Source organism: Meles meles, chromosome 4, assembly GCF_922984935.1.
Source record: "Meles meles chromosome 4, mMelMel3.1 paternal haplotype, whole genome shotgun sequence".
Classification (NCBI taxonomy): domain Eukaryota; kingdom Metazoa; phylum Chordata; class Mammalia; order Carnivora; family Mustelidae; genus Meles; species Meles meles.
The window spans coordinates 68,955,436-68,970,546 of record NC_060069.1 but is presented as its reverse complement, the minus strand read 5'-3'; the positions used below and the strand labels follow the sequence as shown (position 1 = coordinate 68,970,546).

At 37.7% G+C, this 15,111-nt stretch overlaps 1 protein-coding gene across 13 annotated transcripts in view; it reads right to left on the bottom strand.

Moving 5' to 3' along the window:
* Positions 1-635: 635 nt before the first annotated feature.
* The window catches only part of MECOM (MDS1 and EVI1 complex locus), a 552,991-nt gene continuing 538,515 nt past the window's right edge, over positions 636-15,111 (bottom strand). For 12 of the 13 annotated variants that reach the window (XM_046002460.1, XM_046002458.1, XM_046002461.1 and 9 more), the window contains 5 exons: positions 13,109-13,278; positions 10,765-10,909; positions 6,867-7,103; positions 5,841-6,024; positions 636-2,231 (listed from right to left, as the gene is read on the bottom strand). In XM_046002460.1, coding sequence (XP_045858416.1) covers positions 2,097-2,231; positions 5,841-6,024; positions 6,867-7,103; positions 10,765-10,909; positions 13,109-13,278 — 871 coding nt within the window. In that variant the 3' untranslated portion in view covers positions 636-2,096. The remainder of the gene's footprint in view (positions 2,232-5,840; positions 6,025-6,866; positions 7,104-10,764; positions 10,910-13,108; positions 13,279-15,111) is intronic. The other variant, XM_046002464.1, reaches the window with a different exon arrangement.

Sequence of the window (15,111 nt, the reverse complement as noted above, 5' to 3'; positions counted from 1 at the left end):
AGAAGGAATATAAAAAAGTTAAAGGGTTTGTTTGTTTGTTTGTTTTGGTCTTACGAATCAGTGAACAGTAATTGTAATTAAAAACAAAAATTGAGGGGGCGCCTGGGTGGCTCAGTGGTTAAGCCGCTGCCTTCGGCTCAGGTCATGATCTCAGGGTCCTGGGATCGAGTTCCGCATCGGGCTCTCTGCTCAGCAGCGAGCCTGCTTCCCTCTCTCTCTCTCTGCCTGCCTGTCTGTCTACTTGTGATCTCTGTCAAATAAATAAATAAAATCTTTAAAAAAAAAGTTGAAATCAGAACAACTTTTAGGACGCACTATATAAAGTTGAGTAGAAAAACAGGAGGTAACTCTCTGTACTAACTAGCATGGGTGCTGTGGATGTGGTGTAAGACCCAGGACCCTGTGACATCGCAAATGAGCCCTGACTGCGCTGCACAGAGAAAGTTCAGAAGAATGGGTCAGAGTCCCAATTTCCTGTGGGTCAAGGTCTATCCCTATGTCATCTCAAAACAATACACCCATGTTTGACATTCCATGTATCTATCAGGGCATCAAGTTCCCAGACATCATATCTTTAAATCATTGGATCCCTAAAATTGCACAAGAAGGAAAAATATCACACAGTGGAAAAAATAACCAGTTTTGTAAGTCTTTATTTTTTAGTTGCTCCTCCCATAGTAATGCACTGAAAGGCATAACAGTTTATATTGTACAAAGCATTTGAAGAAAGTACCTCAACTTGCCGATTATTTCAAAATGAGATTACAAACAAACAAACAAACAAAAGAAAAGGAAAACAAATCTGGTTCTTCAATAAGGGGCAAAATAACTGAATACAGTCTGTTATTTACTTCTCTCTTTTAACATAAGGTCTGGAACACTTCATTTTACAAACAGGATTAACATGAACATAACATCGCACAAGCTTGCAGACGACCAGCATAAAATATGGGGTACAGTTTTTAATCAGAAGAATCATGCTTTCATGAAAGAAATTATAATCGTTTATACAATTGAATCGATTTCAGTATTACAAAAACTAAGTTGCATCTATTCATATTTAGCTCATTAAGAAGGAAAACAAAACAACAACAAAAAAGGAATGTTAAGAAAAGCCAAACACCATTTGGCACTCCCATACACAGGTCGAGTCACCTTGGTCCTTGCAGTTCAGAAAGGGGCGTGCCTCAGACGTCAGAAAGTAGTGGCTGACTGGAACAGTGCTATTGTAATCAACAAAAAATAGTTTGCCAGCAAATAAATACATGATACACACAACACACACACAAATTAAACATTAAAAAAACAGTGACATGATTGTCTAAAATTAAGATGTTATTACAAGGATTTGGCAAACATTTTATTAGTGTAGTGGTACAGCGGGACTGGTGATGAACAGGTTACTTCACTGACTTAACCTCTTTGAGCGCTGGAACTTCCATAGTTTACAATATACACATACCCTTTTTCCCTAGTTTTACACAATGTACTTAAGAAGGCAAAAGTTAAGGGGGAATGAGGACTCCCTGTTATCAGTTTCTATAATAATCGAGTGTGCATTTCATCCAACTACTTCCATCTTCAAAGGGTTAAATTACATAAAACTTTAACAAAGAAAAAAAAATCATATCTGTAATTAAAAGCAACTGTTCCCAATCATGTGGCAGGTGATCTTGTACAAAAGAGAATTCAGTCTCTACGGAGTGTTCATTCGTGTCAATGCCGCCATCCCCACAGCCCTCGCGCCTGCCCACAGCCCAGGGCAGGGCGGACCAGGACGCCTCCTGCCCGCAAGTTGCTCATTCTCACCGAATCACGTTAAGTTGCATTGACCTTCCAGAAGTCAGCAGCTGCCTTTGCTGTGCAAAACAAAATATCGAGAATAAATAGCTTCTTTTTTCTTTCTTTTCCTTTCTTTTTCTTTCTTTCTTTCTTTTTTTTTTTTTTTTTAAGCATTCAGTTTAAGGTCACCAGACTTTAAATGAGTGACCCTTCAGGTTTCTAAGGCATTCTGCTCGGCAGTCTTTTAAATCGTCCTAGATGAAAGAGCCATGCTACTGTTGGACTTGGTCCCACTCTGGTCGACCTTGGTAACGTCATACGTGGCTTATGGACTGGATGGCACTGGATTCCGCCGCAGCCCTTGCCATACTGTGCCACACGCTGGAGGAACTGTGGGATGTAGAATGGAGGGACTCCTTGTCAGACAATGACAACATCATAGCATATGCCTGGGGTAAAAAGGAGAGACTCAGTAAGTGGCACTGAAAAACATCACTTTTAATTCGAAGAATATTGTTGGGGGAATGGGACTCAGAGTTAGGAGCATCCCTCATGGATGTGTTTGGAAAAGCATGGGCCCCTTTTTGTCATCGTAATGACGTGGTGTTACTGCTGGTCTTCAGTGCCTGGGGACCACAAAAATACATGTCCTACAGGACCAAAAAAAAAGAAAAAAAAGAATTGTCCAACCGAAAATGTCAAGTGTCTGCACTGAGAAACACGAGTCATCCCCCTACCCAAGCATAAATATGTCATCCAGCCACTGTTTGTGCACCTGTTCAAGCCACCAAAAATATTATTGTGTGCTTGCAATCAAAACTGCAACTATGAAGGGGACATAGACCTGCCTTGATGGCACTGGGGTCTAGTAGAGGACACCTTCCCATCAACTCCTGCACTTTATAACTGAGGGCTAGCACTGAAGGTGACACAACTTGCCCCGAGTCACTCAACTAGACAGTGGAGAGGCAGAAGCACAAGTGATTTCTGCCCAGCTTTTAATCCAGTGTCCTTTCTCTGGTCTCCCTCCATGTTCGAAATATTCAGAGTTGACTACCCAAAACCTTGCAAGCTCAGGTAGAACAAGTCAGCTTTACCGAAAAATAAAATACAACACAAGACCCAACAACGTTCTGACCAACTTGAACTCCAGTATCTGCCAAGCAGAAGGACATGGCAGTGCTCTGTGAAGAAGTGCTCTTTCTTCCCCATTATCATGTCAATCCTAAGTAACTGTTCCAGAGAATCTCCCATTTGCTGCCAAGTAAAATAGTCAAATGAAATGTTTGGTCTTGACTTGTGAGTGAACTTTTCACTGTTGATTTGCTATTGTTGGTCTCATCCACTGCTAAACTTGCCTGTCAAAAATGCTGCTGCAGTGGGATCATTAAAGTCCTGCCAAAGACATTCCACTGTCTGTAAACAAAGACCAAATGCCTCTGTTGTTAAGCAGAATTTCATCTCTGAGAGTCATGCTGAGACATGTGGCCAATCTGTGGTTTCTTCCGTAATCATGGCATTCAGTTAGAAAATCTGCCCTTGTAGGCTGATTCTGATTTGCTGGGTCATTGCTCTCAATGTACACATTTGACTTTTATGTATGCAATTTGCCTTCTGGACCTCTACGAAATCTCAACAGACATATAACAAAAAACTCTTAAGCATCTACTCTACGCCAGGCACTGTGCTAGGTCCTAGGGAATCAATGACAAGTAATATACAGTCCCTGTTCTTTGAAGAGTTTAAAATATGAGTAAGGTGAGCACTGAACTCACTGAACTTTTTATTTATTAAGTACCCGCTTTTAGAGATCAAGATAAAGAGTATCCTGAAATGGCTTTAACAAAGCCTATTCCAATATTTGGAAAAATGAAAGGAAACTTTGGGTTCCTGGCTTCTCACTGACCTCTCTCTGATTAGCTGTGTGACCTTGGGGAAGTTCCTTTACCTTTGAAGGTCACTTTTCTCCTACCAAATGGGGATCATAATAACAAAAACTTGTCGAAAAGGGCTGTGAAGGAATTATAAGGATTAAGTAATGTAGAGTGCTGGATATAAAGACTACCTATTGTCATGAAATCAATTTTTAGGATGGGAATTTTCAAAGAGGTGTCTATGCAGAATGCAGCCACTGTTGTATTGTTCAGCTATCTTGGATTCAATCACTATAAAAATCAGAGTAAATATATGAATGTTTTGAGTAAGTCATCTATCTCTATTCAGATTCTAGAAAATGGTAAATATAGAATACTTGCCTTTTGGTAATCAAATAAAATACACATTTTCATGTACAAAGATCCACTCCTTGAACATCACTGACAGTGAATAACAATTGAATGAATGAATAAAAAGTCTCATGAAATAAAGTTAGTTTGCAAAAAGGCCTGACCATATTTAAACTGATATACACGGCATGATCAAGTAACCTGAAAAATACAAGAAATACACTAGCATTTCTTGTGATGGTAATTGTTAGTCCAGCTAGGCAGGGACTTTATGTCACAATGCTGGTACTGAAACAGATCACATCTCTCATCTCTGGGTTCCCTGACCTTTCTGCTTTCAATCACTCCGGACAGCTTCAGGAATTTTTAGGTACTGTTGTCTTATAAGCATTTTGGTGGAATAATTAAAAGAAATGAAATGAGAAGGAAAGAAAAAGGAAAGGAAACGAAAGGAAAGGAAAGGAAAGGAAAGGAAGCCTGCATCCCCTGGTTTGTCTCCGATCAGTTAGGAAGGAAGAATGGGATACCAAGGGTTTAAGAAAATACTCACTACCTCTGATGGTTATGTCCAAGTAAAAATGAGATGTCTATTCTTATTAATTTATTGTTAATGTTAGGAACTGAAAAATTAATATTTATCCCCATTGAATCATACAGCAGGGAGAGACCTTGGATATGGCCTCTAGTCATCCCACTTTACAATGAAGAACTGGCACCCACAGTCTTGATGTGATGTTCTTAAGTTCACGCAGCTAGAAGCTCTGAGGGTAAGGAGCTGCCTCTACTTCAATGCAAAACGAACATTCCTTTTGCCTATTATTACCTTACATGATACCTTCAATATTTTACTGAATTGACTGAGAGTTAAGAATTTACATTATCCCACTAGCACGATGTTTTTCTCACCTTAGTTGAGATATGACCACATTTGCTGCTAAGAGCAAATGGCTAAGGCCAAAACATCTCAGCCAAATCGGAAAGCATTTCTAAATGTAGAAGCCAATGCAGTCACGTGGTTTGATATGTCAGGCCACCTCCGAAGTGGGCTCACATTCAATTAGACCAAAGTGACCAACAAATATGGTAATAACAGGAAGCTTCTTTTCTTCTTCTTCTTTGTGATTAACCCAAATGAACTGAACAATGTTGTTGAGTAGGGATGTCAGCAGAAGGTACTGACTTCCTTTATTTTCTGATAAAAAACTGAGGCTCTTTTAATTGGTATTTATGGATCCTTAAATGGATTTATTTTTGTTTCCACAGTGCTGATAGAATACCATAGAGCCCAATGAACATGAGTACTATTCATTCATTCATTCAATTAAAAATAAATTGGTTTTCTTTCCAGCTCTGCCAGTAAGATGCTACAGACTTTGGGCAACTCATTTCATCTCTGATCCTCAGTTTACTCTTAAACGCTATAAATTAGATGACTTGTTAATTAACTACACATAATAAGGGACCAAAGTCTGGAAATACACTTAGGTTGACAAGAATTACAGATGCAAACTAATTAAAAAAAATCCCTCCGAAGTCATACAGAAATAGATGCAAACATTATGGACTACCTCTATAGAAGTGAGAGAATTGCAAAGTCAGGGAAAAGCTACTGGAGGACAAGGTTTGTCATGGAAGCATCTGTGCGGAGGGCAGCCAGGTTCATGGCTGTGCTGGTGAGCCATCTTGGATTCGGTCATAGGGTCAAGGTAGGAAAGTTTTGAGTTAAGCAACTGAACCTGTTCAGACTCTAGAGCATTGCCCAGAGAGACTATCTGCCTTTTGGTGCCGGAGGCACCATGTCGCCATGACGCTGTGCTGCAGGAGAACATGTACCTGTGATTTGGACTTTCTGTGTAACGGCTGTTTAAGTTCCTCCGGCACATGGGAAGCACTAAAAGAAGACAGCTCAGCTTCAGTATATTGATTATCTTCCAGTTTCCTCATTTTGAGGCTATCTGTGAAGTGCCTTATATGATCTAGAGCAGAAAGTCCAGTTTTATATTCTTCCTCTTTATACCTAAAATGAACCAATGGGAAAGCACAGAGGGTTTTTTCTTTCTTTCTCAGTTTGTTATCCAACCAAATCACTTTTCATCTGAATCCATACAGCTGTCAAACTTTGTATTTTATTTGCACTATCAAGAAGCATGCATCGATTACTGGGTTCTTTAAAGTGTCTACACATACTGTATCTTAAAAACATGTTTGTTTTAAGATTCTTCATAACCACAGCAAGTGTAGATAAGAGGTAAAGTCAATGGTGTGGAATCAGCAATGCAGTGGAGACACAATTTACAGTTTATAACGTCCATTTAAAATAAAGCCAGTCATGATAAGACTTAGTGAGCACCCACTCTCCATATGAAAATAGAATATTCTTATAAATTTAACTACTTGGTTCATTTCTTTTCCCATTTAAAAATCTACCTGTATAGTTTACATACATATCAAATTAAGTGATACTGATCTCACTAATATTTGATTAATAACATACAAGATTTTTGAATGAATTAGATAATATTGCAATCTCTATTTTTCTTTGAGTTTTACAGTACAGTCTACATAAATGATTGGGTACTCATCTAATTTTCATTTATTCTTCTCATCTCAGGTTAATCAGGGTTCCACAGACACCGATGCATTTCTATTCTTGTGGATTACGATGGCTACCTTGTTTCACCCATTTAAGAGGAATCACCAAATACAGTTTTCTAATTCAAATGTATTTTTTATGATTCACTGCTCATCAACTGCCATGGCCTGAAATATTGCCCTAATGGAAAAACAGAGCAGAAGGACTTGCAAGCATCTATATGTATCTACGCCTACTTATTTACGAATGTCACCCCAGGTGCTCACCTCACTGGGGATGTTTTGCAACTCATCTCCAGGGTGCTGGCGTCTTCATAGTCATCCTCAGGGTTTCCTTCATGTAAATTGCTTGTCCCTGGTTCTTTCCCCGTTTTTCCAGTAATATCGTTGTCATCATCCTCCTCATCTAACAACACCTCATCTTCTACTTCTTCATCATCCAGTAAATCTGAATTTTGGCTGGTCACCAAAGCGTTCTCATCCTTAAAATGACTGCCGTTCATTCTTTCAAAAGCATAAAAAAGGAAACAGGTCCCATTATTGGTTTCATTTGTAAACGTGCAGCTGGCTCTCTTCTCATGTCTTCCCAAAAATAGTTCAGGATTTTCAGCACTTCTACAGGAAATTTTTATTGTTTATGCTTTATGGCAACCATGGGAAAGTAATGCTACTTCACAAATGAGAGAATGAAGAAAATAATAATTGGGTGATTATTCAAAGGATAAATGGGGTTTCTGGCAGAGCTAGAAAAACAGTCTCAGGCTCCTATTCCTTATCCGACCTTTGCCTGATAAATGATACTGTTATATATGATATAAAAAGCCCACATATCTCTTCTCCACATAATGTTACCTAATTACCATATAAGTGCCCACCATTAAAAAAAATAGTTTTCTGGAAAATTCATATCCCTGAACAACACTGACAAAAACTTCAACACACACGCCTAGAGTGAATCTAGGAGTTCAAAGAAAATGTTAAGAGAGCTGTCAGGAACCACGTGGTATTTGATATGTCTAGGTGACATTTGTGGTGTATGCCACTTAGACATCCTGCTCAAGCTTGGAAATGATGGAGATCTCACTTATTTTTACTGTTTTCAAACTATCTTCAATGGTCTGAATGTAACAATGTTCCCTGTTTCTCAGAAGAACATCAGGGTGGGCAATTATCTAAAAATGCAATTGTGCAAATATCTTTTGAATCTTACTTAGCAGGCATGTCTAATGTGATACAAAAGAGGAATATTTTATTTTATTATAAGATTTTATTTATTTATTTGACAGAGAGAGAGAGATCACAAGTAGGCAGAGAAGCAGGCAGAGAGAGAGGGGAGGAAGAAGGCTCCCTGCGGAGCAGAGAGCCCCATGCAGGGCTTGATCCCAGGACCCTGGGATCATGACCTGAGTGGAAGGCAGAGGCTTTAACCCACTGAGCCACCCAGGCGCCCCAAGAATATTTTATTTTAAAAGTCCTTTGCAATTCTTTAGCCTGCGGTCACAAGGATTATAGTATGTGATTCAAATGTGTAATTACAAAAAAGGGTTTAATTACAAAGAAGTCCCAATTTGATACATTTGAGAGCATCTATAAAAGCAGGACAAATTTCTCAGGCTTTAAAATAAACAGAAAGAACATATAAACTGAAGGGTGCCTGGGTGGCTCAGTCGGTTTAGCACGCCTGGCTCTTGGTTTCAGCTCAGGACCATGATCTCAGAGTTGTGAGATCGAGCTCCATGTCAGGCTCCACACTCAGCTCAGAGTCTGCTTGTCCCTCTCCTTCCCTCAGTTTGTGCTCTCTCTATCTAAAATAAATAATTAAAATCTTAAAAAAATAAAAAGATGTATAACTGAATTTAAGTTTCATTGTAATATTTAAAAGTCAAAATTAACTTAGTTCCAAATTAATTACAAACGCTTTGAACTACAGAGTATGTCCTCCTAATCTCCTCTTTTTAAATATATGCGACCAGGGAAATTAAGGTACTTCCCCCAAGTTCAGAGAGCTTGTTGAAATTTAAGTTATTGCTACAGAAATGTGGGCTATTCACATTTAACAGAACTATTTTTCAGATTATAGGAGATCAGGTATCAGTAATGTAATCCATCACTTCCCCATGTTAAAAAAAAAAGAGATAATTAAATACTTAGATTTTCTGGGGTAAATAAATAAAACAAAACAATGTTGGGTGTGACAGATGCACATAGTAAAAATCTTAAAAGTAGTCATATTATCATTATTAATGTTTTTATACAGCCAATCTCTTAACCACTTTTATCAAAGAATGATGAAAACATGTTTTGCACAGACATAAATTATTAGTTTCCAGATACACTGCCAACTAGTTAGCTTGAATGGATTGAAACTGTTTTTTTTTTTAAAAATGAAAGAAAAAGTAAAAGAACAAAAGAATGCATGGATGAAAACCAAAAGTAACAAAGCCAACATGATTAAGAAAACCTATTTGTTAATTATGCTTTCAAATGTGGCAATTTATGGGGGATAAATTATTCATCAAAAGTAGCCCAATAGGAGTTGAGGGGGGAAGTTAAATGACTCAATCTTCTTACTTCTGTGCTGTTTGGACATGTTGAGGCCAGATGTCGCAGCTATATGCAGGCTCACAAATCTCCAAGAAAAGGCTAGAAGATCTGAAAAGGCATCTCAGAACCCAAATGGTGGTTTTTGTTCAACACTTCTTTTGTGTCATGTAAATGTTATTATCAAAATGTAAGGCACTACTTACACACTACTTTGTATTTCTGACCATATGCTCATCTCACTCCCTCCATCCTCTGCCTGTCTTACACACACACACACACACACACACACACACACACGCGTGCACGCAAGCAGAGGAAAAGATATGTCCAACTGCACAAAGTCATAGCTCTTATCAGAATTCTTAGAATTTGGGAAGGGTCATGTAATAGCAGATCTTCTCTCCTTTTTCCCCTAAATAAGTTGAAGAACAGAAGTTCTTCTCTTATATAATTTAATCTGGGGAATTTTATATATCATTTTATCTGGGGAAATAATGTTTATGTGAAGGTTGGCTTAATGTAAAAACTACCTTAAACAATTATTTGACTTTTAATAATATCAAAAAATAGGGGACACTAACAATAATACTTGTGTGATGAAAAGTAACGGAGCTTTCATGAACTATTTCATTTGACATTAAAATTGACTACACAGCATCCTAACTTAATAGGCCCTTGGATAGGTATGTTAAAAAAAGATCTAGTTCTCAATATCAGATATTTAATTATAACTTAGAGATAAGAAAAATTAAATATGGTAATTTTGGTAAAATATTTTTCATTAACATCATATAAAATGTAAACACTAGGTAAGTATTTATTATTATCAGCAGTATTAAAAGTTTTTCTTTAGGAATTAAACCATATATGCTTGATATTGATAATGACAAGAGGTAAGCAAGGCACCAGGTCACTAAAAACAGAGATGATCACACCCACTGAAACAAACATGCTAGAATTAAATGCATATCCACCTGAGAGCCCATGGGTAGTGACAGAATCATATCAAGAAGTCTCAACTGCTTTTTAGGTAAAAGATATTTAAATGATATTCAATAGGTATGTTATATACAGATATGTATATATATATATCCACAAATTTTATACACACACACACACACACACACACGTACATCTAATTATATTATCTGTAATATACACATGATATATAATAGTAGCCACAGTTGAATCAACTGAATCCCTGCGGTGGCTTTCCTTTTTGCTTGGTAAGTTTTGATAAAATAGTCTAATTAGTTATCAAGAACAACAGAACAGAATGGTGGTAAAAGCATGGGCTCTGAAACCAGATGGCCCAGGTTGAATCCCATTTATTAATTACTTATGTGGCCTCTGGCAAGTTATTTAACCTGTGATGTCTCCATTCCTTCACTGATAAAATTACATAGTAATAGTAGCTGCCTCATTGGGCTATTATGATAATTAAATTAATTCATACACAGAAAGTGCTTAGAAGAGCATTTAGTATTTAATCTGCACTAAAGAAATGCCAGCCACCACTGGTAGAAGTTACAGTGTGTCACAAAAGTGAGCACAGAAAATCTATTTGGAACATACTTATTTCAGAAATCAGAGAGTTTAAAAAGGAAAAACTCAGCTTTACCTCTCCTCTGTGTTCCTGGGAGACTGGCCACTGTGGTTGCTATTCCCAATGAAATTGCGGATTTCTGTGAAGTAAGCATCTTCTTTGTCATCGAGAATGGCACCTGTACTTTCCAGCTCAGAATGAGGCGACGAAGTTGCCGTACCTGTGGGGAGAGAGTCTTTTGAGGAAAAGACTACTATTGATATGAACAACTTACTTTGAACCTCATTCCTTCTTCATTTGATCAGTGTTTCCTAAAACAGGCTCTTTGGAATATTAATAATGTTAACTTCAGGAGGCCAACGTCTTCCCAAATTACCACCCGCCTGCTGATGAAAGTACCTTGGGGAATATCCTGAACCACTGAAGTCATGTGGTACAGTCTCCCAAAGATGTTTCTCCCACAGCTTCCTCCCATTCCCACTGTGACACGAGCAGATTTTCACTCATAAAATGAGGAAATGGGGTGAAGCAATTATAAAGAAGCCCCAAATAGATTCCTCCAGAAGAAACTATATACTCAGTCCTGGTTGTAGGCAATATGTATTTATTGCTCCTGTGCTAAAGCACATTACCAAATAAAGGCTGAAAACATGCCAAAAATTCTGTATTCTGATTTGGTGGGTAAGGCAGTGAGTAGACTTAGCACACCAGCCCAGAAACTGAGGTGGGACAGCATTAAAAGGACAATATGGGATCTGCTGATTCTAAGATGATTTTTAGCTTCCTTAACTATAAAACTAGAATCAGAATATCTTCTCACAGGATGTGTTTGAGGTTTTTATAAATTTACACAACTATAAACAACTTATATGTGATCAAATTTACACCAACACTTACTTCATGCTGCTTACCTTTCCCACAAGATATCTACAATCTAACAGTTCATCCTCGTAGTCCAGATGACCAAAATAAGAGGGGAGAACCTCTCTCAGCTGAATAAAATTATAATCTCGGGCAACAAGTATTGAACTTAGACATGTCACATTTTTAACTCATTGAATTATTTTCCAAAATGCTTTTGATTAGGGGAACCTGAGTGGCTCAGTTGGTTAAGGAGCCAATTCTCAACTTCAGCTCAGGTCATGATCTTGGGGTCCTGGGATCGAGCCCCACATCGGGCTCTTCTCTCAGTGGGTAGTCTGCTTGAGCTTCTCTCTCCCCCTCTGCCCCTCCCTCTGCCTCTCTGGAATAAATAAATCTTTAAAAGAACAAAACAAAAACAGAATACTTTTGATTAGAATAATTATGGGAAAATGCCAAAAGGGTGCACGTGGTTGGAACGTGTGGCCAGTTTAGACTTTGACTGCTTTACACTTCCGTCTCTAAAATCTGGTATCTTGAGACCACAGTCATTTGACTTTTGGCCTAGAGGGAAATAAACAGTAATACAGTTCTATGTAGTCGCCCTCCAAGATCATAACCAATGTGCCTGTGTACAAGGGGAGAAGGATTAATAATAAAATAATTTCCTTAAAATAGCATTTTGTACAACTTCAACTTTTTCCTGTTTTTAAAATCTCTTTTCCTGAACCCACTGCTTGCTCCTTCCCTTGCCCCCAAGGCATTTTCTTGATTCTCTTGAAACAAATTACAGCCCTACAGTATGGCTCCAAACACATATACCAGTTGGCAAATACTAATTAATGATTCATTATCTAACTCTTAGAAGCCATAGGCAAGAAAGACTACCATCTCTTCTGCTAACTCTGTGCTGGCAGGTCTGACTTAAGGGAAGGCTAGGATTTTTTGGCCACTTTTAACTCAATTCTATATCAGAATTTATGACCCAAACCACACACCACTATCGTTTGCTGTGGGTTGCTCTGATCATGTCAACAATCTTCGATCACTCATCTCTGAAAAGTTACCCTGGGGATATTCTCTGAACTGTAGGACCTCTGCAAACACAGCCATGGTTTCTAAGTTAATATTCAGAGCACAATATTCTGGGGCTGCCACTGTGGAAACATTGCCATGCCCAGGGTCTCCATTTTGCACCAATATGTGGAAAGATTGCTCCCTGCAATTTAGGAAATCCTGATTCATAACTCTCCTATGAGATTGGGTCATAGTTCTCTTTGAGATTACCCATAATTGAGATGAATCCAGGAGAATAAGAAAACAATCCAAATAAGGCCCTGAGTTGTATATTATTCACCAATCACGGTACTCTATAAGCTAAAGGGAAATATACTGCAAATTTTAGGATCTGTTTCTGGTGTCAAAGCGAAAGGAGAGAAGAAAAGTCATAATTATCTCTTTTTTAAAAAGTATAGTTGCCATACAATATTATTCATGATTATCTTTTAAAATAAGAAAATTGAGCCGTCTTCTGCTCCTAACACAATGGATTACCTACCAGACATGTTCCCATTCTCATGTTTCTTTAGGTGTCTGTCTAAGTTGGTTTGTTGACCGAAACACCTATCACATAAGTGACACTTGAAGGGCTTCTCCTTATTGTGGATGTTACGAACGTGTCTCTGCAAGTTGGATGAGATGCTAAAGGATCTGTCACAGTATTTGCATCTGAAAAATAAGCACAAAGAAAATATTTGCAAGCAAATCAAAAGATATTTCTCAAGACTCGTAAGCCAGATATCCAAAATTATCATCCATAAAACATTTTAGAGAAAATGAAAAGGAAGAACACTATTTCCACAGGCAAGATTTCAATTCCAATAGACTTTGATTCCATTAAAGATTTTCATGACTTTACGAAAAACCATAATAAAATATCGACAATTTGATTGGTTCCAAATTTATTAGGGTCATCAGTTTTCATGTTTTCAATAAACCTCACAGAATTAAGGACATAAAGAAATAGTAGTGTGGTTTTACCTTCTACTTAGGACAATACCAATAAATCCTTTGTAAACAAACATGAAACAAATTCACGTATTCTTCAAATTAAGTAAAAGATCACTCTTAAATTCAAAATTGCAGAGTCAGATTAAACAGTTTCTTGGTAGATTCACTTTCTCAATTGATAAACCTATAGGAACTTCCATTATCTTCTCAAAAAGAGCAGTAAAGAATCCAAACCTTTAAAAACTGAGGCAACATGAATAGTTTATCTCAACACCAGACAATAAAATGTTCATAATATATAGTGATTACAAGCCCCCAGAGCCTTTACTCTAATAAACTTTAAACTATATCTTTTAAAAGACTTATTTATTTGAGAGAGAGTGTGTGTGAATGGGGAGGGGCAGAGAGAGAAGGAGAGAAGCAGACTCCCCACTGACCATGGAGTGGGCTGCAGGCTCCATCCCAGGACACTGGGATCATGACCTGAATGGAAACCAAGGATCAGACACAACCCACTGAGCCACCCGGGCACCTCCACTTTAAACTGTTAAAAAAGAAAGTAAAAGTGGAACTAAATTCCACTTTTGGAATAAAATAAAGTCTTCATTATCTCTGCTTTTCTTATTCCCCCCAACTTTCCATTTCTGTTCTTACAGAGTTTGTGGCATTTCTGAACCAGGCCGGTTTTTCCAGGAAAACACTTGTTATTGGTTGGCTAATTGTTTCTACCTTCCATGTGATTAAAAAAAAAAAAAAAATCGTAAGTTATTTTGAAGCTCTCCTTTAAACATAAATAAAAACGTATCCTCCTCACCCCATACACCCCCCAGCTCTTATGGATAAAGAAGAAAAGTGACAACTTATGGGGTAGTCTCCTTTGGTATTTTAAAGTAAAGACTGCATTATTTGTTTGTGTGGATTTTTGTATGTGTGTTGCTTAAAAAAAAAAAAAAAAAAGAGCTTTCTCTAGATGACTTTTAAGTGAAAATTTTTAACCTAGCAGCCAATCTTGAACTTATACTTCCATATGTGAAGGGTCTTTCTCCCACTTCTGAACATAGACTCAATGGTTCGAGTGCTCTACATCAGAAATCACCCATTCCACTCGAAGTGTTTGGGTTTCTATGGCTGTCTCTACGTGATGCCAGAAGTCTAGTTAGTTCAGTGGCGAAAATAAATCTGTTAAACTAGTTACTTTGGCGTAGTATCAATAAACCAACTCAAGGACTGATTTCATTTTTCCCCCTTAAAAAACTGTCCTGGCATGATGAGGTTCCTCAACTTTCCTCTCACTTACAATATTAATTTAAAAATGCAAGAGACCCCACATTCATAGTATTTGTGTTATTTTAGCCTCTGCTTTTGAAAAAAATATATATATGAGTCATGGCCTCCTCTGCAATTACTCTGTTGACTCCCAAGGCCCACTACAATGAGAATAATGATACAATTAGCACAATTGTGCTGTACTGAGCAGAAACACCTAAAAAACGCTACTAGAGAAAACTTATACTCCCATCAAACATTTTTCACTCAAAACATTTTCTACGA